This window comes from Podarcis liolepis, assembly GCF_965112155.1.
Source record: "Podarcis liolepis genome assembly, chromosome: 17".
Lineage (NCBI taxonomy): Eukaryota > Metazoa > Chordata > Lepidosauria > Squamata > Lacertidae > Podarcis > Podarcis liolepis.
Window position 1 is genome coordinate 31064092 of NC_139571.1, and position 26731 is coordinate 31090822.

A 26731-nucleotide genomic window follows, 5' to 3' on the forward strand; every position below is an offset into this window, starting at 1 on the left:
GCTGCTATTCCTCAGTCTAGAAAAGTCCACACAGGTGAGGCAGGAAGTGGAGACTTTTGGGGGAACCATTGGGGACTTCCCAGTTGCTTGCGGGCTGTGGATTGGACTGCAAGTGGAATACCAGGAAAGGAGGAGGGAAACCAGTTCACCTGCTGTAAAACAAGTGTTGGTCTTTTTCACCAGAGTGGTTCCCACTCTGCTTTCAGGGAAAGGTGAAGATCATTCTGTTCTGGTTGCTACTAGCATCTAACATCCCCAGTCCCAAGCAAGCCTACTCAGACCTAACTCCTGCTCTGTTCAATGAGGTTTACTCCCTAGTACGTGTGTTTGGGACTGCAGCTTAAATATGGCTTCTTCTACTTCACTGGCCAGGCCTCTGCACCGGGCACACAATGAAATGATGGTAGTACAGTGGTACCTCGGGTTAAGAACTTAATTCATTCTGGAGGTCCGTTCTTAACCTGAAACTGTTCTTAACCTGAAGCACCACTTTAGCTAATTGGGCCTCCTGCTACCGCTGCATGATTTCTGTTCTCATCCTGAAGCAAAGTTCTTAACCCAAGGTACTATTTCTGGGTTAGCGGAGTCTATGTAACCTGAAGCGTATGTAACTCGAGGTACCACTGTATTCTGAGAGCAATAAGGCAGGCATGAATCCAGTTGCCTGCTTTTAAAGAAATCCAGCACCGACAACTCAATGGTGACACTGTGTGCAAACAGAGTAGAGCGGGGAAAGGCTCAGATTGGGGCGATGCGGTCAGGGGTGGGGGAAGGCAAAGGCATCTACCTCAAAGAGATAACTATCTGCCCCACATTCTCTCTTGTTCCCATCATGGACATTTTTGCAGTGAGTGGTTTATCCCGTAAAGAATGGCAAAAAGTTGTAGAGGCCCAAACATCTGTACTGTCAGTTCAATGCATGAATCTCTAGTTACAACGCGCCCCACTTCCCCGCCAAAGTACACATTTTCGTGTTAAGAACAGATAGATCGAGAGGGCAAAAAAGGGGGGAGGGAACTGTTCACAGATACAAAGTCTCATTCCCCAAATCATAGCAACAATAAGTTTGCAATGAAGCCAACACCTAACAGACCACAACCCAACATCATGGGTTTAAGTGTCCCTCAAACTCTGGGCTAGAGTTTGGGGGCACGACTTGTGTTGTCTTCAGTTTGTGTACCCTGGAACAGTGATTCATAGAGTCATAGAATTGTAGAGCTGGAAGGGACCAAGAAGGGTCATCGAATCCAACCCCCTGCAATTCAGGAATCTTTTTGCCCAGTGTGGGGCTCGAACTCACAGCCCTGAGATTAAGAGTCTTGTGCTTTACCAGCTGAGCAATCCCAGCAATTACTGTTAAATTTGCAGCGTATCCCAACTCAAAGGGCCAATTTGAAAATAATTCCTTTATTTATATACATTTGCCTACTGAAAGCAAACACAGCTCTTGGGTCACGTTCTCTCAGATATGATACACATTTGTGAGACAACCAATCATATTCTTTATTTATTATTCTTTGATGCAAGGTGTGCAGCACATTGATTCAGGCGTGTGACAGACTTGCTCCCTAGTAGGGATCCTCGGTGGGGCCACTTGGCGGCCAATCTTTGAAAACCATAAATGAATAGGGGGATGTTGGTTTTAACTGAGACTGAAATTTGCTTTGCAGGTTTGATATACCATTTATGTAATTATACAACTGGAAATTAAGATAAATAAGAGGGAAAACAAAGAATTTGGAGAAATAAAATGAGATGCAAAAAATTATGGGAGAGTAAATTGGAATTCAGGACAGGGGTGGGGGGAGTCTATATTGTATTCTTGGAAAAGTATTGAATATATGAATTATTGTGATTATAAAATTTGAAAAAGTGTGTGTGTCTGTGTGTATAAATATATAAATAGAGAGAGAGAGATTGAAATTAGCAATAGGATGTTGAGAGTCTGGTGTGCATCTGATTTCTGTCCTACATTTTGAACTATATATCTCTCTGCAGATGAAGTCTGGAGACTTAAAACAAATTGTCACGATTCCTACATACGTAACTGGCAGGCCACAGTGAAAAACTTGCTATTCCGAGTTGGCAATGCCCATCCAACATCAGTGCATCAAGAAAACAATACATGCTTCTGTGTGGATATAGAATCCCCCCTTTTAGCACGCAGGCAAGTGCTAACTGAACGGTGAGCAGAAGAAATGGTAAAACAATATAGACTTACTTGTGCCTGAAAGCAGAGACAAAGGAGCAATACTGGCAGCTGTACTTGTCTTCGCGAGTAAACATGGCCAATGCCAAGTGACTCCTCTCGTGCGATCGTAGACCCTGCATAGACATCAAAACCCGGTCACACTGGCTGCAGTGGTAGCCACCAGGCCTGGTTTCATCTTCCAGTGATGGTCCAGATTCAGCTTCTGCAAGTTCCACAGTGGAAACACTGCCAGGGTCTTTGGGTCCCTCAACACCCTCCAAGAAAGCTGTATTTGAAGGATCTTCAGCTTCCTGCTAAAAGACACACATCCCCCCCAAAGCCATCAATTCTCTCTCCCTTCTGCCCTATGGTTTACTATTAAATCTATGGAAGTCTATGGTTTTCCTCTAATAGCAGAACCTCTACAACCCCAGCTAGGAGCAGGCTCTCAAAAATAAAATAAAATAAAATAAAGAATAATAAAAATATCACTGAAATCACAAATGAAAAAGACGTCTCTAAAAGCAGTGTTTCCCAAACTTGAGTCTCCGGCTGTTTTTTTGGACTACAACTCCCATCATCCCTAGCTAGCAGAAGAAGTGTTCAGGGATGATGGGACTTGTAGTTCAAAAACAGCTGGGGACCCAAAGCTTGGGAAACACTGTTCTAAAGAAACAAGCATCCTGACTGCATTGGTAGCTGACAGTGCTGCTGGAGCACATCGTTTTCCAAGATTGCCAATAATTTTTTCCCCCGTAGCAGCTCCCTCTGTCAGATGGAAACAACACGAATTCTAAGGAAATGCCAACCTTCCTTATAAAATGCTTGCTCTCCTTCCTTCAGCTTACTGGTCTAACTCTGGCACAAAACTGTACAGCTCATGCTCCATTTTTTAAAAAATGAGAATGGCGTAATGCACTGTCAACTACTAGCCTATGAAGAGCTTTGCAAGATAAAGTAACGTAATCTCTTTCGTTGTGTGATATTTGAAAGGCCACCTTCTCCCTTACAGCAGACAGACCCTCTGCAGCAACAAAATGTATACACTGGTACCTTGGTACTCAAACTTAATCCATTCCGGGAGTCCGTTCGACTCCCAAAGCCGTTTGAAAAACAAGGCGCGGCTTCTGATTGGCTGCAGGAGCTTCCTGCACTCAAGCGGAAGCCGCGTCGGACGTTCGGCTTCCGAAAAACTTTCGCAAACCGGAAGACTTACTTCCAGGTTTGCAGCGTTCGGGAGCCAATTTGTTTGACAGCTAAGCCGTTTGGGAACCAAGGTACCCCTGTATTGTACATAAGCTATGCAAACTGAGCGAACCAGTATGGTTTCTTTTATTTGCTTAATAAATCTGCTTCAGCTCGCTGAAGAGTTATAGGAGGCACTGATGCTTTGCCCCAGAACACCAGAAACCTTATGCCATCAACCCCTCTGGCTCCTGAAAGTTCATCCGGCATTGCTATATGTGAAGATCCGCAGGTGATCGCCTCAGGCAAACGGCTAATAGGACCAGGCCTTTAAGAAGGCCCAAACCCACCTCTATAGGAGCCAGGGATACACTTCAGTTAAGCCATCCAAGAGAGCAGTGGGGCAGGGGACAGCTGCCTGTTACCTAACACTAATGAAGAGCGGTTTGGCACTCCTGAGCTTAAATAGCCTAGAGCAGTGGTGGCCAAACTCGGCGCGCCAGGTGTTTTGGGACTACAACTCCCATCATCCCTAGCTAACAGAACCAGTGGTCAGGGATGATGGGAATTGTAGTCCCAAAACACCTGGAGGGCCAAGTTTGGCCATGCCTGGCCTAGAGGCAACAGTCAAAGGCTTGGAGGTGCGGGGAGAGAGAGAGGAGATTGGCTAGCAAGCCAAGGCTGGTCTAAGGGGCAATTGGCTCTTAGCTGCCCCCCTGCCAGCATGTGGTCTGAGAAGGGGCTTCCCCTGTCACCCAGACCTTGGGGAAGCTGGGGGACTATGGTGGCTGCCGTGGGAGAAGACCCCAGAAAAGAGCATGGGAAGTGCTGAAGACCTTGAGAAGAAATTATTATTATTCTGGCATTGTGTAGGCAAGATGTATTGCCTGGGGAAAGGAGAGAAAGCCTGGAACAAGGGCTAAAGCCTCCGTAAAGCTAGAGATTCTACACTCTTGTCAATCCTACTGATAACTGGAGCTCACAATGGAGCCCATTTCCCCGTGGTTCAAGCGGGATTCCCCCGCATTAGGGTTAACCTGTGCATTTTCAAGCGTAGCTTCATTCCTAACAGGGACCAGAAAGCCGCTTTAAAAAAAGGGAAAGGGAAACTGATTTTCAAAAGGAAGCTGAATTCTGCAGCATACACCTGGACTTGCATACACAGCTTGTACACCACCACTTTAACTGTTAAGTACACTAACTTTTACAAACATGTTCCCTAATACTCTTTTTTTTTAAAAAAAAATTGTTCTGATTTGCTGTTGTACTTTTTTATTTTTAAAGCGATCTTTAGAAAAGTACAAGAGCAAATCGGAATTAAAAATACCCTTTTGCTCAAGAGTCTAGACCATCTGTTCTAAAAAAGAAAAAATATTCCCATGCATCGGGGGGAAAAGACTTGTGATCTAGGAAACAAGTTAACACTGAATCCAATAAAAAGAACAAGCAGCTTTTTTTAATAATAAAAAAATTAACTGTGGTAATGTGGTGCCAGCGCCAGAAAACACTGTCAATTGGCCCATTTTCCTCTTAATGCAATTATGCCTTCAGTCCCCAAACTATTCTCTCACCTTGACTGCAGCAGACACCGAGGAGCCATTCCCGTACTGAACGTGCTTACGAAGATGGTTGCAGATAGCGCGAAGGGTTGGATGAACTTCCACACAAAATTTACACTTGTAGCCCACCACTTTCCTCTCCTTCAGTTTTGAAACTTCTTCCACATTACCAAAAGGCTGTAAGGCAACAACAATTTGAAACTTAAAAAGCGGTTTCTTTCCTGAAACAAATTTAAATTGGTTTCTAAACAAGCAACGCAAATAAAATTTGGAATAGTATGCTTATTACACAATGAGGAAGCCACTGGGGCAGCACTGTTTCATCTAAAGGCTGGCGTTTGAAGGTTTCTTAAATGCATGCCGCACCAGTAAAATATTGCCCCAATTCCTTGGAAATGTAGGAAAACTCAGCTCAGATATTGTTTGTATTCACATGCGCGTGAAAGCACTAGATATCCTTTGCAGAGAGCACTCATTATCCTCACAAAGCTTCGCTTCCCAAGATTTCTTGGGCTTTTTAACATTACAGTATTTTAACATTTTTAGTGAATATATACTGTACTCATGAAAGTACCTGCAGTTTTGAACTGCTATGTAAACCCTGGTTTAAATGACTGCCATACAAGCCACTTTTAAACCATTATTTATGGACCTGATTTGCTTAACTGATCACTGTTTCTAACAATATGCCAAGATTCGCTGAAACTGAAAGTCAGCAGAAGTCCTCCTGGACATATGGGTCCCCATTAAGTAAGGATCCAGCTTGAGAACTAGGCTCCTGACAAACCAAAATCCAGTCTCCCTTCAATAGTAGTTGATCCAACTGGATGCGTTTATTGGTAACCCCCAAGCATGTACATAATAAGTTGGAGAACCTGTGGACTCCCAAATCTCATCAGCCCCAGATAACCTGGCCAATGACAGAGGATGATCCAAGAACATCTGTAGGCCCCCTGTAGGCTCTGCAGTTAAGCAACTGTAATAAGTTGCTTAAAACTCCTACCAAAGGAAGCGAGTTGCTCTAAATAAACTAAGGTAAGGTTTGATTAGCCGTACACAAGGAAAACGCTTTAACTCAGTGGGCTTCATGGTACTCTCCAGATGTTGCTAGATTACAACTCCCATCCTCCATGACCATTGGCCACATGCAGGTTGGGGCTGCTGGGAGTTGTAGTCCAACAACATCTGGAGGGTACCACATTGGCTACCCATCAGGCTTTCTTCTGAGTAATTTTTCACGCTGCAGCTGAGAAATGAGAATAAATGTTGGTCATATCATACCAAAGGGCAGAGGGGCAGGTAGAAAAAAACAGAGGTTTTGTCATACTGGAAAGCTGGCAGGAACTGGTGCCAAAGAGAAATTGGCTTTGCAATGAAGAAGGGGAGGTGGGAGGGGAGGAAAGGACACGCCAGGGCTTTGAGGAAGAGGTGGAAGAAATGAAAGAAGGGGGTGTAATCAAGTGGCAATGTTTAATTGACTTAGGGCTTATTGGCACACCAAGTCGCTGGTGCGCCTGTATCTCCTCAGCTGCCAAAGGGAATGTGCATCTGGACGCCACTAACGAGAAATCTCCTGGGGGTGGGGAAGGAGAGAGAACACCAAACATAAATCTAAAATGTGCAAACATATCCTTACCCTCTCTTGTTTGAAATCTACAAAAGCACCATCTGCATATTTTTGCTTGCTCAGAAGCTGCTTCCTCCTCTCTTGGCGTTTGGCACGCTTCTGGAATTCCTCGTTGTGGCTGTTCAAGTGCGAGGTCAGCTCCGCCATGCTATGCAGCTTGCTGTCGCAGTGCCGGCACTGGAAGATGGGGTTCTGGAAACGGGGGCCGCTCCCCAGTATGGCAAAGTCTCTCTTCAGGTCCTTGCTGTGGTGATCGGTGTAATGCAAGCACAACAGCTCGGCCGTGCTGAAGGAGAGCTTGAAGCACTTGACGCAGCGGAAAGGGAGCCACTCCATTTCGGGAGCCTCCACCTCCACTTCTGGCTTCTCCAAGTCATTCCTCTCCTCCGGCAGAGCCTGCGGCCTCTCGTACTCATCCGCGTACACGGCGGTGAAGTAGCCCCCCAGCTTGCTGGCATGCTGCTTCTTGGGGAACACGCCTGGGTGTCGCTTCATGTAGTGCGAGACGATTCCCTTTTTGCTGAAGGACTGAAAGGAGCAGAGAGAGCACTTCTTCTTCTCCACTGCCCTCCTCAGCTCCTCGCTTAGCTGGGGGGAATCTTCTTTCGGGGGCGACGGGATGATCACTTTGTTGGGCTTGTCGCTGACAGTCCTCGAAGCAGCTAAGCAGTGCGTATAGTAGGCGTCGATGTCGTGGCGCTTCTGGTAATGCGCAGCCAAGCCTTTACGGATAGGGTTCGTGTAGGAGCACAAGGCACATTTGAAGAGGTTGTTCTTCCCTTCTGGCTGGGCCCGGACGTTGTTGTGTTTTATCCGGTAGTGCCTAGCGATCCCTTTCCTGGTGGAGCAAAAATACTTACAGAGCTGGCACCGGAACACCGTGTGGGACACCAGATGGGAACTGGAGAAGTGCGAAGGAGGCACCGAATCGTCTCCAATGATCTCCTCCGGAGAGATTTCTGGAGAGGGCTTAATCTCAGCGACGACTTCAGGCTCCACAGAGGCCGGCAGCTTAGGAGGAGACTGTGCAAACACATCAAATTCAGGCTGGTTGTGGTATTTCTCGTAATGGATTTTGAGCTTCTCTAACGTGCCGTGCGTGTAAGGGCACAATTTACACCTGTAAGCGCCGTATCCTTGCTTGAAAATTCTGCTGGTCTCCTCCACCTCATTCTGGTTCATGTCATTTGGCTGCTCCACATCGTGCACAAAATCTTCCGCGGTGACCTTCACCAGGGGGTGCCTTTTCTGGTAGTGTGTGAGAACACCGTGAATGCGTGTATTAATGTACGGGCAATGCCTACATTTGTACACAGCTCCTGGGTTAATATCTATGTCTTGTGCAAAATCTGCAGCTTTAACTTTCATCCCAGGGTGCTTTTTGCCATAGTGGGTCAGAAGTCCATGCAAATTGTTGTACTCCGACTGGCACACTGTGCACTGGTATGGCGTTGATGAGATTGCAGGGTTTGCAGAGGTGAGCTGGATAGCTTTGTCCTGGACCAGGTTTGTATCCTCTGCATATTCTGCATCCTGGTCCACATGTGGACCGGCCATCTGGCCCTCCGAATTGACCCTGGCTCCAGCATCGTTGGATACTGGGATGGCTTTATCAGCTGCATCTTTCTCCTTGATAATATCTAGTAACACAGATTCATCTCCATTCATAGCCCAGGGATGAAAAGCTTGGTAGTGATTAGTAATGTCCCAAATGGAAGATGCTTCAAAAATGCAGTCTCTGCATTTATACGTCTTCATCTCTGATGGGATCAGTAAGGCTGGAGGCGAAGGATCTGGCCCTGCCCAGAGCTTTGTTGCCATATACGTATAGTCAACATAATGCTCAGGATGTCGCCTTTGGTAATGCACAAGCAAGCCGCTGGGTTCGGCGTGAGAATAGATGCACCACTCACAATGATACCCGGCTTCTATTAAGCCATCCAAAAATGCCCATCGCAAAATAGAGGTGACTGTGGCCTTCAAGCTCGGGTGGTCCTTTTTAATGTGCTTCCTAAGTGCGTAGAAATAAGGAGATGTGTAAGAACACTGCCTGCACTTGAGAGCTCTCAGCTTAGCCTTCTCTCGCTCGGCGTTGGAAGCGGGAGTCTGCATGCCGCCGGGGGAGTTTTTCTGGCCACGATCACAAAGGCTCCTGATTGTGGCTGTGTGCTGCCTAATTACATCTGCATTGGCTTTGAAATCGCGGTGCTTCTTTTGGTAATGTATGAGCACGCCTTTCACAGTCCGGTTTCCATAATCACAGTGCTGGCAGAAGAACATCTCATTCTCTGAGGCGGCACTCTCAGAGTTGCCCCGGTTAAGCTGTTGCATAGATGCTGGTGGCCTGGGAACACCAGGAGGGATCTCTCCAGATCTCATCATTGCTGCAGTGGGAGGTGCCTGCCTAATGTACTTTGCAGTCACTTTTATTTCTGGGTGCCTTTTCTGGTAATGCACAAGCACCCCAACCACTGAGCGGTTGCTGTAAGAGCAATGTTTGCAGTAGTAAAGCTCAGTCGTAAGTTCTGGAGGTGGTGGAGGTGGCAGTTGCGAAGCCATATTGGACATTTTGGGGGAGATGGGCGATCCCAATTCATAAGCCATTTGAGCCAGAGCAGAGCCCCTCTCAACAGACACAACACGCATCGTCTTCTGAATCCTGAAGTACGAAGCTTTCTCTTCAGGATGTTTCTTCTGGTAATGAACTAAGACAGAATGCATGTTAGGACTTGCAAATGAGCAGACGTCACAGTCATAAACCACAACGCTGTTTACTGACGACTCCTTCTGGCTTTCGGATTCTGGGCTATTACTCTTCGGAGAATTTTTGTTAAAAGCAGCAGGTACGCCAGTCCCACGGGCAACGGGAGATGGAGAGGCCAGGCTTTTTGGAGCGGAGTTCAAGATCTCTCTGAGAGTCTGCGACTCTGAACTTAAGCCCTCTTGCTGTTCAACCACATAGCTGGAGAATATCATTGCATTGTTAATTTTAACTGTTGGGTGCATTCTTTGGTAATGTGGCATCAGGCTCCTAACATTCGGGCTGGTGTAAGAGCAGAAACGGCAGCGGTAGATCAAATCGGAATGATCAAAATTTAGTACATTCATGGCTTCAGGGTGGTGCTCCCCATAGTGCTGCTGCAGGTCTTCAAAGTTTGTATAATCAATGTAACATTCGAGACACCTGTACACCGCACTGTGATCATTGGGATCCAGGATATACCTAAAGCTGAATTTAATGTATGGATGCATCCGTTGATAATGAGTGCTAACACTCCTGGCGGATTTGTTGCTGAAGTCACAGTGTTTACAATAGTAAAGCCTTCCGGAGTCACCATAATCAGAATTTTCATTGTTTTGGTCAGATCCATATATACTGGACTGGCTGCCCAAAGCAGATGAATTCAGACCTTGGTCTTTCAAGCCAATTGAAGAACAATAATAGTCCTCTTCATCCTCAGATATGGTTAGCTCAATTTCTGCCCCATTGGTGGAATTGTAATCATGGCCAATGCTCCTGTAGTTGGGCTCTTTCTGAGACTCGATGGCATCCCTTCCCCACATTTGCTGGGAAGCAAATGTTGCAATTTCCATCAGCGGCTCTCCTTGTTCTTCTTCCTTGTCCAGCTCAACTTCTATCTCCACTTCATTGTCGTCGTCTTCTTCCTCCTCCTCCTCTACGTTAATCACTGCATCTTCCTGTTGCTTGTTTTGACTGATTTTGCTTTGCAAATTGCTAGCTATCTCATCGATCCTAGTTCTCTTCTTCACTGGTGAAAGATCGAGCGGAAAGTCACTGGACATCTTCCGAGAGGCTTTAGCTACGAAGTTGTTTTTAGAAGACAGCCCAAGAATTGAGGTCTGACTTTTCTTCACGGTGCTGGGAGAGGCGTGAGCATCAGGCTCACTGTCTTGAGGAGTATTTGAGGACGGGCCGTCGTATTTTGGCAAGTTGTCGCAAAACGAGTGCTTGTGTTGCTGATGAACCCGGAGACCTTTCAAAGTAGTTGTGGAATAATTGCACATGGTACACTTATATGGATGCTGCGAGTTGGACTGCGGAGATTGTTGCTGCTGCTGCCCCATGGAATCCATTAACCCACCAGACTTCCTGCCATTTATATTGCCCCCTTCGTAGGATACTGTGCTTTCATTTAGCGAAGAAGCTATGCTTTCTGTTTGGGAATTCACTGCATCCCAGTCGGATGCTGCACCGGTGTGACACTGTTTATGAGCTCCGAGTTTGAACGAGCTCTTGCAAGTAAATGGACATTCATCACATTTGTATACTGCTGTCTTTCCAGACAGATGGATGTTTTCAATATGGCGGGAAATGCTCCGCCGATGCATGGTAAGGAAAGGGCAGAAGGGGCACTGGAATCTATTCATAAACCTCCTAAAGGGGATCCCCTTTGTTTCCAGTAACTTGTGGCCCTCAGACCCCATCAGTTGCTCTGCAGTTAGCCCTGAGGTTTGGTGATCCATGGAGTTCAACCCATTTTCACTGTCTAGTTCATTTAGCTCATCGTCAGAACTGGAGTCATTGAGCATACTGTTTGTATCCATATCGGCGGAAGAATTTGCCATGTCGGCCATCGCGTAGCGAGACCTGTCCGACAAATTAACAATGCCAGAGTTGTGAGGTGCTTTGTGTTTCATGTGAGGGTAAGAAACAGAAGAAAACTTTGAAGAAGTAGAAGTGTTGGACCTGACAAGAGAATTGTTCATAGAGCCTCTGTAGTTTGGGAGGTTTGCGTTCGGCATCTCCCGCCCAGAGGCATTCATAGGGATGTAGTTGGTGTTTGGAGTGGGGCTTGGTGGACCCTTGCTCGATACGTCTGGCATGTTGGTCCCGTCCTGTTGCTGCCTCAGGCTTGACAATATTTTCACCATGCTGCGATGCTTTTTCATCATATGGTCGCACCAGCGTTCCCTTCGGGGCGTCTGGTAGCTACACCATTCGCAGCAGAAGTTCCCTCTCGACTTGGTCAAAGGCTTGACCATAGACTCCAAAATACTGCGTTCTACAACTTCAGCTGGGAGTTCCTTGCAGGAGTCCTGTACTGGCACAGATGTCGATGCCGATTCAGATATAGCAGCTGAAGCGGCGGGAGGGGTGGAGCTCTCCTTCAGGCTGTTTTTGTGGTACATCTTCTGGTGCTTAATAATCCTCGCACGCCTCGGAGACTTGTAGGTGCAGAACTGGCAAGAAAAAACCTTACCAAAGCCCTCGTGCATCATAATGTTGTAATTTAAGGAGCTAGTACCGGGCGATCCAGCTGGAGATCCTCCCGCCTGAGCACCATGCACTTTCCGCGTATGCTCTATGAGTAGGTTTTTGGATCTGAAATAACGCACACAGAATTTGCACTGGAAAAACTTGCTCGCTGGCTTGGAGAGCATATGCTGGCCATAATAACTCTGGCTATGGCTGTAATAATTTCCAGTCCCCAGCTGAGCTGCATTTTGTCCTAAAAAAGAGAGAGAATAAAACATTGTTTTAGAAATCCTTGAATTTGATATTGAACTTTTTATCTGTGTTTTAAATAGTTCAGGTAGGTAAGTAGGTAGGTAGGTAGATGATAGATGATAGATAGATAGATAGATAGATAGATGATGGATACTATAGCTAGATAGTTTTAATTCTATTAATGTTTAACTGTTCTTTTAAAAATAATTTCCCCAACATGCTTTTAGCTATTCTTATTTTATCCGTAAACTGCCTTGAGTCTCTGTTAGGGAACAAAGGCAGGACAGAAATAAAACAACAACAACAACAATTGTTTAATTAAAAAATATGTGATCATGGTATCTCCCCTGCCAGGTAAGTGTGGAGAGGTAAAAGATTTGGATTATCATAAAGATGCAGGAGGAAATGATTAACAGCAGGACCCACAAAGGGGAGGAGGGAAGTCCAAGAGATTCCTTGGAATCTTGTTTTTATGTTGTATGCTGGATATTTGACTGTAAAATTTTAATCTGAAAAACCAAATACATAATTTCTTTATTTTTAAAATGTGAACCACAATTATTTACATGATTTACAAGCCCGATGACAATGGCAAAACAGCTGAACTAACGTTTTATTAAAAAAATAAAGTCTGCATTTATCCGTAAGTACAGTGGTACCTCGGGTTAAGTACTTAATTCGTTCCGGAGGTCCGTATTTAACCTGAAACTGTTCTTAACCTGAAGCACCACTTTAGCTAATGGGGCCTCCCGCTGCCACCGCACCATCAGAACCCAATTTCTGTTCTTATCCGGAAGCAAAGTTCTTAACCTGAAGCACTATTTCTAGGTTAGCGGAGTGTGTAACCTGAAGCGTATGTAACCTGAAGCGTATGTAACCCGAGGTACCACTGTACTGAGTTCATAGCATAGATACTTCCTATGATATGATGAAATGTCATTTTTGCTTACAAGTTCTCTCATAGGGAAGTGTCAGTAATTAAACACGTAAGTAGATGGGAGATGTGAACTGCAATGGTAGAAGAGGAGAAAGACTGGTGCCCTGTGGGCAGGACTAGATCCGAGAGGTTTAAGCTACAGCAGGGCAGGTTTCAGTTGAATGTCAGAAAAGCAGCTTGATAGCGGGAACAGCTCAACAATGGAACCAGTTACCCAGAGGGGTGAAGTAAGCTCTCACTCACTGGAGGTCTTCAAGACGGACAACCATATGTTAGGAAGGCTCTGGATTCACTGAGTAGAGAGTTTGACTAGATGTCCTCTAAGCACCCCTTCTAACTCTTATCATTCTGTTACTCTAATATTAAGCTTTTAAAAAAATATAGTTCACATAATTCCAAATGATTTTAAAGAATGCCTTAAAACAATGATGGGATGAAACGCCAGTCGAATTTCGATGTCACACATAACTATTTTAAAAACATGTATTTTTAATGTTGTATTTTAAATTGTTGCACTGCACCCTGGGACCTTAGGTTAAAAAGCAGGTTGTTATTAACTATTACCATTACATACAGCTAAGTAGACCTAGTGGCAAAAAAGTTGCTACAGAAGCAGTTCCGTCAATACTCCATCAATGCCACTCTTGGAATGTGTGTCCATTATTAGCTTCACTGGTATGCATGTGAATTAATACATGCAAATAAAATCACATTTCTTGGAATTCGTGTTGTAGTTCCTGAATGCATCTTCTGAGCGGAATATAAAACTAAAAGCAGTGTTTGCCAGGGGATAAATCCTGTACACAAGGCCCTAAGCAAAACGTGGCAACACCAGGCCTCCTCATTTTGCCTGTGAGGTCATTTTTCTGGAGCCATACCCACCTGCCCCACATGTGACATCAGGGAGAGATGTGACTGCAAAATGCAGAATTAAACCTGCATTTAATTCTGCATCAACTGATGCACAGGGAGTTCATTCCTGCATTGTACAGTACCTCTTCCCACCCAGCAGACAATCTTTTCAAAGTTAGGTGGGGCTACTCACCCATCAATCACCTGGCATCAGATAATGAACCAATGGGTGTCCACTTGTCCAAGTTGCCCCCCCCCAGAGCAGAGGGAGATAAAGATCTAGCTCACCAAGGCAGATCAAAAATTTCCCACACCTGACTTTTTTTTCTTTTTAACCTTTGATCAGGAGTTGGAACTAACCTGTGATGGGCCCAATTATGTCTACTTAATTAACGCTTGTGGTATAGGTAAAGGTAAAGGACCCCTGGACAGTTAAGTCCAGTCAAAGGCAACTACGGGGTTGTGGCGCTCATCTCGCTTTCAGGCAGAGGGAGCTGGTGTTTGTCCACAAACAGCTTTCCAGGTCATGTGGCCAGCATGACTAAGCTGCTTCTGGGGCACGGAGGACCGTGACAAGTGCCAGAGTGCACGGAAACGCCGTTTACCTTCCTGCCACAGCAGTACCTATTTATCTACTTGCACCGGTGTGCTTTCAAACTGCTAGCTTGGCAGGAGCTGGGACAGAGCAACGGGAGCTCACTCCATTGCAGGGATTCAAACCGCCGACCTTCCAATTGGCAAGCCCAAGAGGCTCGGTGGTTTAGACCACAGAACCACCCGCACCCCTGGTATCCCCTGTAGTAGCATGCAGTTGCTACAATTTTTATAGGCTATTGCAATAAAATCAACATAGGTTTGTGATGGAATCCCAACACTCAACTGCAAAACATGGCCGCTTCCCATTGAATATGAACACCATAGGTGCCAGTCCACTTATAAAGCAATTTCTGTTCTCATTTATAAGCTGTCACAACACACAAACGTGGACAACAGGACAACAACCTGAGGGTGCTCCAATGAAATAAAATCTTAAAATGGCATTTCAATAAAGGACTTTAGAAAGGTACTCTTTTTTTACCTGCTATCTCATCCGTAATACCAAATTCATCTTTTACAGAAGAATATTCCACCTCAGCCTGGTCATTGCTATTCATAGAGCTAAACCTTGACTGGCTAGGCGTTTCCTCAGCGACATCTGTGGGTTGCAAAAACGCTGTGTGAACATCCTGAATGTGAGCTTTAAGATCTTCGTAGGACGGCGCTCGAAAATCACAGCCATCACACTGCAGCACCTCCATAGTCCTTATTGGTAAGTTTTACATCAGGAAAGCCTGGAAAAAGAAGAAGTAGAAGAAGCAAATTGTCAGAGACATCTTTTGTCCATAAATAAGAAGCATACAGTTTACGGATTTATTTTATTTTTTTAAAGAAAGTTTCAGTAGCACAGTTTTAGTTATGAGCAAATATAAGGAAATGATACCCCCAAAAGATGCTTTTTTTACAAAAATGAACGAACAAAAACTAGCAGGAGATTATTTCCGGAATCTCAGAAGTGCTTCTAGAAACAATCAGATATGACTCAGATCTACTTTGTGCCCGGGGCTTGCCCAGTTGGCTTTTTCCCACCCACTTGATTCAACTCTTACCTGCTGCTAACATCTCTAACAATGAACAAGGAAGCATGTGGTGGAGAGTCATAAACAATAAAATGCAGTGCAACTGTAGTTAGGGGGCAAAGGAGTTTTCTGACACTGCCCTAAAAGCTGAACACTATTTACTTATTGCGTTTTAATCCCACACTTGAACCATTAAACTCAAGTCGCATATATGGTGTGCCTCATCCAGTACCACCTCCTTTTAATCCTTCTCAATAAGGATTAAAAGAAGGTTAGAGTCTAAGAGGACATGACTAGCCTAAGTAAGGCGAGTTGGGATCACCCAACACCGTAGCCTAGATATCTGTATTGGTGCCAAATACGTTTCTAACTAGTGGTCTCCCATTTTTTGCAACCTTTTTACTTTTAGTGCTACAGGCCTGTGGCCTAGCTTGCCTGTCACGCCAAGCCAAACTTTGGTTATAGGACGAACACAAGAGGCTGCCAGGAGATTGTGTCAACTTGGTCAGTTTTCTTTCTGCACAATGCTGAGCTAAGCAACGGCTTGGCTTAGCACACCGTCCAAACCTCTCTCCAGGTTAACTAGGACCCGTAACCAGAGTTTGCTCTTGGTGGTATGTTCATGATTTCGGGAGTAGACTTTGGTCTTTCAAATTTGGTCTTTCACATTTCAGTTGTACAGATTCTTTAAAAATCTCATTATTATTATTATTATTATTATTATTATTATTATTATTATTATTTTATTTTGCTGAGTCTGAGAGAATATAGCACCTAGTCCTTCTTCCGGGAAGAAAAATGAGTATCTCCACAGCATGAAAGGAAATAATTATTTTTTTTCCAGTGTCTGCATTTCACTATATGAAGCAGTAGACGAGTACTACTCAGAGGTAAGGATGTCACTTCAGTAGATGACCTGCTAAATCTATTGTTTCTATAATCTGGGGGGAGGCTACCAAACAGGTTGAAAATGAGCAGCTTCCTAAAAGGTAGGCTTTTTAAAAAGGAAAAGAATTTAAGAGGTAATTTCACCCCAGCATGGCATGTACCTAGCAGCAACTATTATCTTAATCAATGGATGGCTTTTTTGACAGTCTCCTCACATACTCCTACAGGTCACATTCAGGCGAGGAGCTCCAGAAGCCCAAGAGATCTAACAGCAGCCAAAAAATGCCCTGATGGAAATTCCATTCTCTTATGGCAGGGCGATATAAAGTTACTTCTGCAGAACATTCAAATCCGCTTTGGACACAAGAGAGCACAAAAGGCACATCTCCCCTGGCAGGGCTTTCAAACGCTGTGATGTGCTGGGCGCAACCCACCCCCCTTCTCCTTCCTTGAGCCGAAAGAATGAAGGTTGGTCGTTTCTCAGCTTCACAAAGTTAGCGGCGACGGAGATCCTCAACCTTTTATGTGCAAGCCCTGGACCCAAGACGGTTGTGGAAGAGGTTTGCTATCTGCTCTGGATCAAATTACAGCCGGGAGCAGCAGGGAGGCCCCACCCCACAAAGTCTCCCTCCTTCAGCACAGTCCAATAGACCTGAAAACAATTCCACCCCTCCTTTCTCTCTCCATGGTGCAAGCAGACAACTCTTGAATTCTGAATGCTCCAAAGGAAGGAGAAGATGGAAAGTTGCAGTAGACAAAAGCGGGGTGGGATTCACCCCCCAGTTTCCACTGCCCATGCTCCTGACCTCCTCCTCCCCACTCACCCCAGCCACCCAGTAAGAGCCCTTCCAGCCTGAGCCAAGCAAGCCACAGTTCTGCTGAATGTGTGTTTATCACACTTCCAAGAGATATGAGCTTCTGCGTCACTGAAGCTTTAAGACTCACTAAGCTGCCCTAGTCCTCTGAGCTTTAGGAGAGAGGGAGAGAGCGAATGTGTGTGTTTGTGTGCAGCCATTTTAGCTCAGACAAGTCATGTACTCAGAGAGAGAGAGAGAGAGAGATAGGCTCACAGCTTCTAGTCAGCCTGCAACATGGCTCCACACATCTCAACCTCTTCTCCAGCGTGCAAGATCTTTCCTCCACACCAACCAACCACCCTCCTTCCTCCCTCTCTTTCCACAAGATGCTTTTGTTTTTGATTTTTGGGAGGGGACCAGCCTCTTCAGAGACGAGGAAGGACTTCTCTTCTTTTGGACTGCACAGAGATGCCTGAAGACCACCGTGGCTTGTCATAGACACCAGCATCTCTCCCTGACACAGCCATGGGCAACAACAACAACAACAAAGATCTCCAAGGACTCCTTTTGTCTTCCACACACACACAAAAACGCACACACAAAATAATTTTAAAAACCCACATCCCAGCAACGACAACAGGAAGGAAAAAGGGGTTTGGCCAAATTGTCCCACAGGCTTGAATGAAGGCGCAGAAGGGTGACCTTTTCCTGAGAGCGAGAGAAACAAATAAGAAGGATGGAGAGAAAAGAGAGAGGGAGGGGACAGGAATGGAGAGGAAGAAAAAGGAGGGGAAGAGGCGGAGGGAGGGGAGAGCCCTTCAGAAAGCTTCGGCCTCTTGGGAGCCGTTCTCCTATGCACAGAAGACATACCATCTGACATGGGCTGCCAGATTCCAAAGTCTAATGACCTTTGTTAATCACCAGCCAAGCTGTCTGCCTCAGCAAGCCTTGCCAATAGGCACACCCTTCAACACAAAGGCTGGAGCTATTCCTTTTGGAGAGAGGTTCTCTGAAAGCTCCATTGTGCAGGAGAGGGGGAAACGGAGGGGAAAGAGAAAGGGCGGGGGCCAGCGGTTGGGATCTCTTCCTTTCAATACGGTTGAGGAACAACAGGGACATAAGTGGCCTTCCTCTACTGCTCCTCCTCAGTTTGGAAAGTTCTCAGATTGGGCTTAGGAAACAACACAAGGTGGAGGAATTTAAACATCTCCCTCCACAAGGTAAAAACTCGGGTCTTTTCATGCTCTCCCAACATTTCTCCGATGAAAATAGGGATGTGCTATTCCATCATCATCATCGTTTTCTTATTTATTCCCCGCCCACCTGACTTGGTTGCACCAGCCATCGTATTATTATTTTTATGACAAAGTAATAATCATAAATAAGTAAGAATAAAAATGTGCATCTCACCACTGAAACCATTCCATTGCAACTATCCAACCTCCCAAAATAGCCACCATATATAAAAACATAATAAAACAGTAAGCAGTCAAAACAAAACAAAAAAAAACCTTCCCTATATAGAGCTGCCTTCAGATGTCTTCGAGTGGTTGTATAGTTACTTATCTCCTTGGCTCAGGGGTCACTTAACTCCATAACCTCCAACATTTCTCTGATGAAAACAGGGACATCCTAAGGAAAAGTGGGACATTCCAGGATCAAATCAGAAACCGGGATGGCTTCTGTGAACGCAGGATTTGCACTGAGCAAGGAAAGCAAGCGAGCATTTTCATCCGTCAGCACCTTGACGTTACCTTTCAAGGCCTGCCCATTCATAGACCAAATATCCCACTGATTTCTAGCAGAGCAGATTTTTACAGGCTGATCACCTGGTGCCAAGGGGAGATATGCTTGGGAAACAGACCCTGGGGGAAATGAATGGAAGGTGCACAACAGCACATGTGGGATCTTGAAAGCTGTGCTCTCTCACCACTCCCATTCATCTCAATGGCGCTTGTGGAGGACAAGTTCCTGAAGGACTCGGCCCACTGATGCTTTTTGCTTTGTTAAAAAATCGGTTCAAACTTTAACAAAGAAAACAATTACAAAGGTGAGTAAACTCATGGAAACTGCGGCAACAACTGTTGTCAGGTCCATAGGAGTGACCTTCAGTTTCATATATTCACCCAAACCAGAAGAATCTAAGAAAGAAGTATTTTATTATTTGACGATTTCTCATCATGGCTCAAACATTTCAAGAGTGGGAGAAATCCCCCCCCCCACCCAAGACCTAACATGGTTTAAGCGATCAAGGAAATCCAACATACGATGTGTGTATTTCTTTGTCTATGGGAGATAAAGAGCCGAGGGACCCATCTGTCAGCCGAAGAATGGAGCTCATTTTCACTGCAGATGTTAATACGCTGTCAAGATGCACATGAAAGAGAGATATATGGAAACAATATCGGCATGTTTGTCCATAATGACAAAGGCAGCAGTTGCAACATTTTCATGAGGGCTATAGCCTGGACTATTCATACTCTGAAGAACAAAAAAACCCAAACCCAAACCCTCTACCAAGGTTACCCAATTTCTGACTTGCAATCAGAACAAAATAATGCAAATATAACTAAACTGCATGGGAAAGTTTGTTTTCTAAAATTTATTCTAAAATCTCAGGTTTGTAACCATTTACAACGGAGAAAATATTCTGGGAGAATATTTGGTGTAAGTGCAAGGGATACAGAAGCTACCACTTACGTCCAGCGCACTGAAACCTCCATAACCAAAAGTCAGACCCATCACATACCCTATTCTGAGCTTCCAAACCAGTTTTGTTGCAGCCTAAATCAAGAGAACCACAAAACTACTTCCAACTACTGGGGAGACGGGGGCGATGGGAAGAGTTAAACTTGTTTTTATTGAACAGAAGCCCTCCCTATGCCAGATGGCAAGCTTTCTTTAAAAACAACCACACACAAAGCAGTTTCAAAAGCACTGCTTTTGTGGTATAGCATTGGGTTGAGGGGTTCAAAGTGTGTCTGGGGAAAACTAAATTCCAATAGCCTAGCACAACCACAAAGGTAATTCTTTGCATCCTAGTCTTTTTTTAAAAAAAGTAGATTGTGCATGCTAGCTAGCTACCTAGGTAGTGTGTGTGTGTGTGTGTGTGTGTACACACACACACACAGAGAGAGAGAGAGAGAGAGAGAGAGAGAGAGAGAGAGAGAGAGAGACCCCTGAAGTCTTTCAAGCTTCAAAGCACATCTCCTTATTAATTTAAAACAGTCCATATGCACACATGATTGCCCACACAGGTTACAAGGCTCCAGGTTCTTTATGGTGGAATAATCACTTCTTTAAAAATATCTTTTTTAAAAAAAAAGATCAAAAGAGTTCTACATGCGCCTTGGACATTTCCAGAAGACTCAGGTCTCCAAATACATCGCAAAATCAACAGAAGAAGGTCAGAGTGGCGTCAGGGGGACAAATGTGATGCAGCGCGGGGATTGTGATCTCAATCAACCTAATACATACTTGAGAAAAACAACCTAATAGAATATCAGCTAAATCATACATGACAGATGGCCATCCAGCCTCCAAGGAAGGGGAGTCCGTCACCTTTCATGGAAGTCTTTTACACCACCAAACAGCTCTTACTGTCAGAAATTTCTTCCTGACGTTTAGTTGGAATCTCCTTCCTTGTCACTTGAATCTGTTGGGTTCGGGTCCTAGCTTCCAGAGCAGGAGGAAACAAGCTTGCTCCATTTGAAGATGGCTATCATACCTCCTTCTCAGTCTCCTCTTTACCAGGCTAAACATACCCAACTCCCTCAACTCTTCTTCATAGGGCTTGGTTTCCAGATGCTTTATCATCTTGGTCGCTCTCGTCTGCACGCACCAACTTGTCAACATCCTTCTTAAACTGTGGTGCCCAGAAATGGACACATCATTCCAGGTGTGGTTTAACCAAGGAAGAATAGAGCAGGACTATTACTTCCCTTAATCAAGACAGTATGCTTCTGTTGATGAAGCCTGTTAACATGACTCATGTTAAGCTAGTGGTCTACTAAAACCCCTAGGTCCTTTTCTAAATATAGAACCTTACATTTGTCCTACTGAAATTATTTTTATTAGTTTTGGCCCAATTCTCCAATCTGTTTAGGTCATCTTAGATCCTGATTCTGTCTTCTACGGCAGGCACGTCCAACAGGTATATCGCGATCTACCGGTAGATCACTGGATGTCTGTGGTTGATCACTGGCTCCCCTCAAAGAAGCTCAACTTTGACCTGAACCCCACAAAAGGGGTTAGATCACTGCCAGTTTTTAACTCTGTGGGTAGATCTCAGTCTCTTGGGAGTTGGTCACCCCTGTTCTACGGAATTGGCTACTCCTCCCAGTTTGGTGTCATCTGCAAATTTCTTCATCCAAGTCTTGTATAATGATATTGAACAACAACAGGCCCAGGACAGAACCCTGCAGTACCCCACTTACCACTTTTTTCCAGGATGGCGAGGAACTGTTAGTGAGCACTCTTCGGGTTCAGTAAGTCAACCAGCTACAAATCCACCTAACGGTTACCTTGTCCAGCCCACATTTTACCAGTTTCTCCACAAGAGTATCATGAGGGGCTTTGTGAAAAGCATTACTGAAATCCAGATATACTATGTCCACAACATTCCCCCGATCCACCCAGCTTGTAGCTCTATCAAAAAAGAAAAGAAAAAAGAAATGGGATTCATCTGGCATGACTGGGTCTTAGTAATCACAGCATCCTTTTCCAAGTGCTCACAGGCCAACTATTTAATTATCTGTTCAAGGACCTTTCCTGGTACAGAAGGCCTTAGCATTGCTCTAATCTGCTGTCTGTGCTGGAAAGAAGTTTGTCTACCAGAAATAAACCTTGAAACAGCAACGTGATTCAAGAGCCAACTAATTATAGACCCTACAAAACTTTCAAGAGATAGAATCGCAAGTACCAATAGCAACACCATAGGGCATGAATTTTTTTCCTGCCACAGAAAAATATTAGTTTAGAACCAAAGAATTCAAGAAACACCAGTATTCGCAACCAAAGAACCTTCTGCTCCTATTGTAAGTGGAGTGTTTTACTTAACCAGCTTCTGTGTCTCTAGGACAACTTTGCTGGAGTTTAAAATACCACTCCATTATTTTTAAAAACTGTCAAAATTTGTATCACTCATGTTAGGTCTAGCACAGATATAACAGTAGCTTGAAAGCCACCATTTGCCAATCAGAAGCCTGGCATGGAACACATGCTCTCTCCTTCTTCCTTATCTAGCCAACATTGTCACCCGGCACATACACCAACGTGACCAAGCTGTCTTACACTGATGCTCTGCAAACCTATGTCCAACCAAAAGCTTCAAATTCTGGTTCACAAGGGAGCAATGGTTAGCACCGATCATAAAGACAGGTGTGCATGCAATTCTAGACCAGCTAAGGCCAAGGAATGGGTTGCTTCCAATCTGTGGGTTTGCAGCAAAAGCGGCATTTGCAATTCCACTGAGTCTCCAGTGTAAATCTCATCGCATTTTTATAGCAGCAGTACTTCTTCTTCTTCCTTCCCTTTTGGCTCTTCTTAATCTGCTCGGGGTACACTTTCGGAAAGCGAGAAGATATTTAAGAGGAGATGGAACATATTCTGACTCCCAGCATATTTAGTACAAGAGGGATGGAAAATGGCCCTTTGTAGTATTGCTGAGGCGAGAGGGAGGAAGCTGGTGGCAGGATGTGGCTAGTGGAGATAGAAAAGCGGCAAGAGTTGGTGTGGTGACCCGAGAGCCTGAGAGAAGGCTTAGTGTGCCTGGGCCATCTGCCTCAGATAGTTCTGATGTGGTGATGGACCAGCAGCAAGGGAGGAAGTAGACAGATGCTGAGCCTGTTAAAAGCAGCTTATGAACACAGAAGAAAATACCAAGCTACAATTTGTGGCTTCACAGGACTGGGCTGAAGTTTCCAAATATATAAACAGGTTCTTACATTTTGCTACAACGAAAAAGAAGAAGATAGGCAGTAGATATATTTGCATACATCACACCCCAGTGACTTCTCTGGCGATACCAGATGCAAACTTAGCAATCGCCACATTAATACACTCTTAATTTGACTCTGTGAAGCCAAGTGATGTATTCAAGCAGGGAGGTCACTGCAATGTTAAGAAGAGATTTTGTGCAACTGGTCAGCTTGCAAAACCCGTCAGCCTTTAAAAGGAAATTCTAAACCGTGCTATCAGAGAACAAGATTTTTTTTTTTTATCGGGGGTAGTGAACAGAGGGAAGACCTTGGATTCTTAGAAAAGATGTCTTCCCCCTGAAATCCCCAAATCCAAGCACACACAAAATGGCAAATAAGACATGCCTGTCAACAGAACTGTTCCCAGCTGCAACCTTGCTGCAAACTTTATATAACGCAACATAAACAATCACTGCCAGTTTGTACGATGCCAGAACATGAAGTTTATTCATGTAGCATGGTGTAGAAATGGAGATCTACTCACTAGGGCTGGATGATAATTTGGTTTTCAACACTGTGGTACATCACCAGCTAAACATTCACCTATGCATCACAATGTCTGAAATGACGGTGGGGCTATGCAGAAGCTATAGCTGGCTTCACGGTTTTTCCCACATTGTGGTTTTTCCATAGCGCACACACAATGATTTGCGATATATTGCCAGGTCAATAATTATGAAACCGGTATCATGCCATAGACTTCAAACCGGTTTTGGGTGATATATTGCCCAGCCCTAGCAGTAGTATTGTTGCTGCCCTAGACTCCTTCATAAGGAAAGATGGGATGTAAACTAAATGAATAAATAAATACGTTCCATATTTTTCTGTGTATAAGACGCCCCCATGTATAAGACGAGCCCTATTTTTTGAGCCCAAAATTAAGAAATAAATTTATTCATATATTTAACTGCAGCATTCCATGTATAAGACGACCCCCAATTTTAAACTTTAAAAATTTGGGGGGAAATATACTCTTATACCCAGAAAAATACAGTACATGCATGGAAAAAAATAAGATGATTATTGTCAAAGCATTTCATAATCATCATCTCCATCTGAATTTCAGACATTTTGCAAGCTATTAGAATTAGGATCAGTTTATCTGTTTGACTAACTACGGCAACTGTCAGATTTGCTATGTGAACGTCGACAACAATAGTTACATACTGTGTTAAAGAATGCAATCTGTTCTGAGCAACTTATTACTGTAAAAAGAAAAAAGAAAGGAGCCGGCTAATATTCTTGGCAATTTGCCACACATCAAGTACAAAGTATGAGATAATGCTACCCAAATGCACATGGCAGAATATGCGCAGCCCCCAGTGCCCATTGGGAAAGTCTAGCTTGCTGAATCAGGAGCAGGAAGTAGCATGGGATGTGAGAGAGAGACGGGGTTTCAGACCCAGTTCTATGGCTTAACCAATCCTGTGGGTCCTCAACTCAGAAATGCCATCAAATCTCAATCCATTTGCCATTTGTGGAACCCTTGCTGCAAGCTGAATGTGCAAGCTCTCAACCTCATCTATTTACACAGCTGTTTATGGCAATTCTTTTGTATTAATGCCAAGCGAACAGGTGGAAATCATGCTTTATTGTAAGCCATATCCTATGAAGTTATGGCTGGTGCAAACATTTCCTTTATCACTTTTACATCTAGGCAGTTTGATGGTCAACTGCACCTTTAAACGCATTCTTCCACGAGAACTGCGCAATGTAAACATTCGTGTTTTGAAAACCAATTACAGTGGTACCTCAGGTTACATACGCTTCAGGTTACAGACTCCGCTAACCCAGAAATAGTGCTTCAGGTTAAGAACTTTGCTTCAGGATGAGAACAGAAATTGTGCTCCGGCGGCGCGGCGGTGGCAGGAGGCCCCATTAGCTAAAGTGGTGCTTCAGGTTAAGAACAGTTTCAGGTTAAGTACGGACCTCCGGAACGAATTAAGTACTTAACCTGAGGTACCACCGTATCATCTAATTTATTCTGATTACTATTCCAAATTATATTTGCTATATCTCTATCTCTATCTCTACACACACACACACACACACACACACACGGGCCCCTCTGGCCTATATGACAAGCAGACAAGTTTCTTATGCTGTGTTGTATTTGCTCTTGATAAAAGCATTATTTGGGCAAATAAGTAGAAAGGCTGGCGCACACACACACTGCCCTGTCTTTGAAATCAATTGAAACAAACCAGAAAGCCAGCATCAGAAAATTCAAACCCCAAAAGAAAGCCCATGTATATACAGTGAGCTTCTCTATTCTGCATGTCTGAATGACGGGGGGTGAATAGGAAACATGGAAAGCTGAAAGTCAGACCACTCTAACACTGACTGTGGCTCTCTCCCAGCCCCTACTTGGAGTTGCCAAGAACTGAACTTGTGGCCTTTGACATCCAAAGATGATGCTCTATCACTGAGCTACGGCCTTTCCTCCATAATTCAAAGGACTTGTGCAACTGTCTACCCAAAATGACATTTAAGGAGGATGGAAGGTGGGATACTGCTTCCTCTCTGCTGTTTTTTGGACCACTTCTTTTTATGGGTCGGCAGCACCCATATGTGCAGCTCCCACTTGGTGTCCTCCTGGTGGCACAGCAATAAAACTGCTAACACATTTGCAAAGATAAGCAGGGTCTGGTATGGTTTCAAATTGGATGAGGGAACCGCATGTTGAGATGGAGGGCTGGACTAGACTACTCTTGGGGCATCTTCCAATTCTTCAATTCTGTGATTCTTTGGAACATGTTTACTTGACTGATCTGCATCATTCATGCGAATGGCATTTTACCAATGAGCTATCAAGAAAGTAGGTCCCTGCCCGAAGTCGATAGAGATCTGCATTGCTACATGGTCTACAAAGGATGGTGAAGGTGACAAGGAGACAAAGTGAGGTCTCTTCCAATTGCACATGCTTAGCCTAGATCTGGGGTCAGCAACGTTTTTCAGCCATGGGCCAGTCCACATCCCTCAGACCATGTGGTGGGCTGAACTACTTTTTTTTGGGGGGGGGATGAACAGATTCCTATGCCCCACAAATAACCCAGAGATGCATTTTAAATACAGTGGTACCTCGGGTTACAGACGCTTCAGGTTAAAGACTCCGCTAACCCAGAAATAGTACCTCGGGTTAAGAACTTTGCTTCAGGATGAGAACAGAAATCGTGTGGCGGAGGCAGCAGGAGGCCTCATTAGCTAAAGTGGTACCTCAGCTTAAGAACAGTTTCAGGTTAAGAACGGACCTCCAGAACGAATTAAGTTCTTAACCTGAGGTACCACTGTAAAAAGACACATTATACTCATGTAAAAACACGCTGATTCCTGGACCATCCGCGGGCCGGACTGAGAAGGCGATTGGGCCACATCCAGCCCAAGGACCTTAGGTTGCCTACCCCTGGCCTAGATCAGCGAGAGAGAAACATTTTCAAAGAAAACTCTGTGTGGTGCCTGTGTTTAAAGATAGTTACACTTCTTGCGGTTCGGTGTTGGTGAGAAACACAATGCTGTACAATGACTAAAACTGCCTGCTATGGTTCTTCGCATCACTCCTTTGAAATAGTCATTAAGAAACTTAGCTGTGAACAGGAAATCCAGAGATCAAAGCCCAGTAGACTGACACAGA

At 44.6% G+C, this 26731-nt stretch overlaps 1 protein-coding gene across 10 annotated transcripts in view; it reads right to left on the bottom strand.

Moving 5' to 3' along the window:
- The window catches only part of ZNF462 (zinc finger protein 462), a 137473-nt gene that overhangs the window by 63576 nt on the left and 47166 nt on the right, over positions 1-26731 (bottom strand). For 5 of the 10 annotated variants that reach the window (XM_083481352.1, XM_083481344.1, XM_083481348.1 and 2 more), the window contains exons 2-5: positions 14900-15152; positions 6572-12033; positions 4948-5112; positions 2222-2505 (exon numbers count right to left, since the gene is read on the bottom strand). In XM_083481352.1, coding sequence (XP_083337478.1) covers positions 2222-2505; positions 4948-5112; positions 6572-12033; positions 14900-15119 — 6131 coding nt within the window. In that variant the 5' untranslated portion in view covers positions 15120-15152. The remainder of the gene's footprint in view (positions 1-2221; positions 2506-4947; positions 5113-6571; positions 12034-14899; positions 15153-26731) is intronic. The other 5 variants (XM_083481350.1, XM_083481345.1, XM_083481351.1 and 2 more) reach the window with 2 other exon arrangements.